We start from the raw sequence: 1,361 nt of genomic DNA, 5'->3' as shown, positions 1-1,361 counted from the left end.
TGAAATGGTAAAGATGATAACTGATATTAGCTGATGAATGTTAACAAGGTAAGACAAGATTATCTCCGCCTGACAGAGAAGGACTGAAGGGCAACATGTCTCTGCAGTTGATGTGTATATACTGTAAACTACTCTACAAATGGCAGCACTTGAATCCTAAAGGGATATGATTCAAAGTTTATTATCCATAGTGATGCTCAGATATTTTACAACATTGAGAATGTTTGGTCCAGTGTTGTGATGATCTAAAAAGATAAAATTAACGTAAGTGCTTAAAAACACTATTTTTCAATTTCAATTTCTGGTAAACTTTAAACACATATCCTGTGGATTTTTAGTTAAGTGTGTAAAAATTGTCTTGGCTTATTTATGTCATCTGTATTCATTGAATTAATGCTGTTTTCATGTTGCCTTATTGGCAAGATCTGCAAAAAAATGGCAGCACAATGATGATGTCACTGATTCTACTGCTGGCCACCCTGGGGCTCCTTGTTCAGGGTGAGACTCTCTTCTGTCTGAAAACTTTGCTTCAGGATGCAACCAGGTTCACCACAATGATGTTCTGCTCTGATGGAGAAACACTGAAACAAGCAGCATTTACCTTCTTCCATCTATTCTCCATGTTAAAGAAATGAGACTCTTCTGTTTGGATGTTGATCATCTTTCTCCAAGCTGGATCTGTCTCAATAACCCTTCTCCTCTTTGTCATGTTTTCAGATTCATCAGGAGAAATCATCCTGACTCAGTCTCCTGGATCTCAGTCTGTTGCTCCAGGACAAACTGTCTCCATCACGTGTAAAACCAGTTTTAGTGTTGAAGGAAATGGCAAGAAATGGCTCCACTGGTACCTTCAGAAACCCGGAGAAGCTCCTAAACTCCTGATTTATGAAGCTACAACTCGTCAGTCTGGAGTTTCAGATCGTTTTAGTGGAAGTGGATCTGGGACTGACTTCACTCTGACCATCAGAGGAGTTCAGGCTGAAGATTCAGGAGTTTACTACTGTCAGCAGAGTTACAGCACACCGTTCACACAGTGATACAACGTCGTACAAAAACCTCCCTCAGCTGGAGAGGAACTGATCTGACTCAACAGCTGCACTGAAACTAAAACAACACAAGTTTTACTCAGAAAAAAAATGACGTTAAGAATAATTGACTCGGAACATTTGTAATCTAAATATACTGTATATAAAAAATGATATATTTTATTTATTCAGGCTTTTAACATTCTGCTGCACATCAAAGCTAAACTCTGTTGAAGAATGAGTTCAATCCTTTGATAAGTTTAATTCATAGACTATGACAACACATGAACACTAAAACTGTAAATAGTATTTATTTTAAATCTTACAATTTTATTT

General features: G+C 37.3%; 1 gene segment (V, D, J or C); it reads left to right on the top strand.

Moving 5' to 3' along the window:
* Nucleotides 1–442: 442 nt before the first annotated feature.
* On the top strand, nt 443–1,160 carry LOC117250960 (immunoglobulin kappa variable 2D-29-like). The segment is given in 2 exon segments: nt 443–498; nt 718–1,160. Coding segments are annotated over 2 exon segments (372 nt in total).
* Nucleotides 1,161–1,361: the final 201 nt, after the last annotated feature.

This window comes from Epinephelus lanceolatus, chromosome 16 (assembly GCF_041903045.1).
Source record: "Epinephelus lanceolatus isolate andai-2023 chromosome 16, ASM4190304v1, whole genome shotgun sequence".
Taxonomy (NCBI): domain Eukaryota; kingdom Metazoa; phylum Chordata; class Actinopteri; order Perciformes; family Serranidae; genus Epinephelus; species Epinephelus lanceolatus.
The sequence above is the reverse complement of the archived record's forward strand: the minus strand, read 5'-3'. Positions and strand labels throughout refer to the sequence as shown.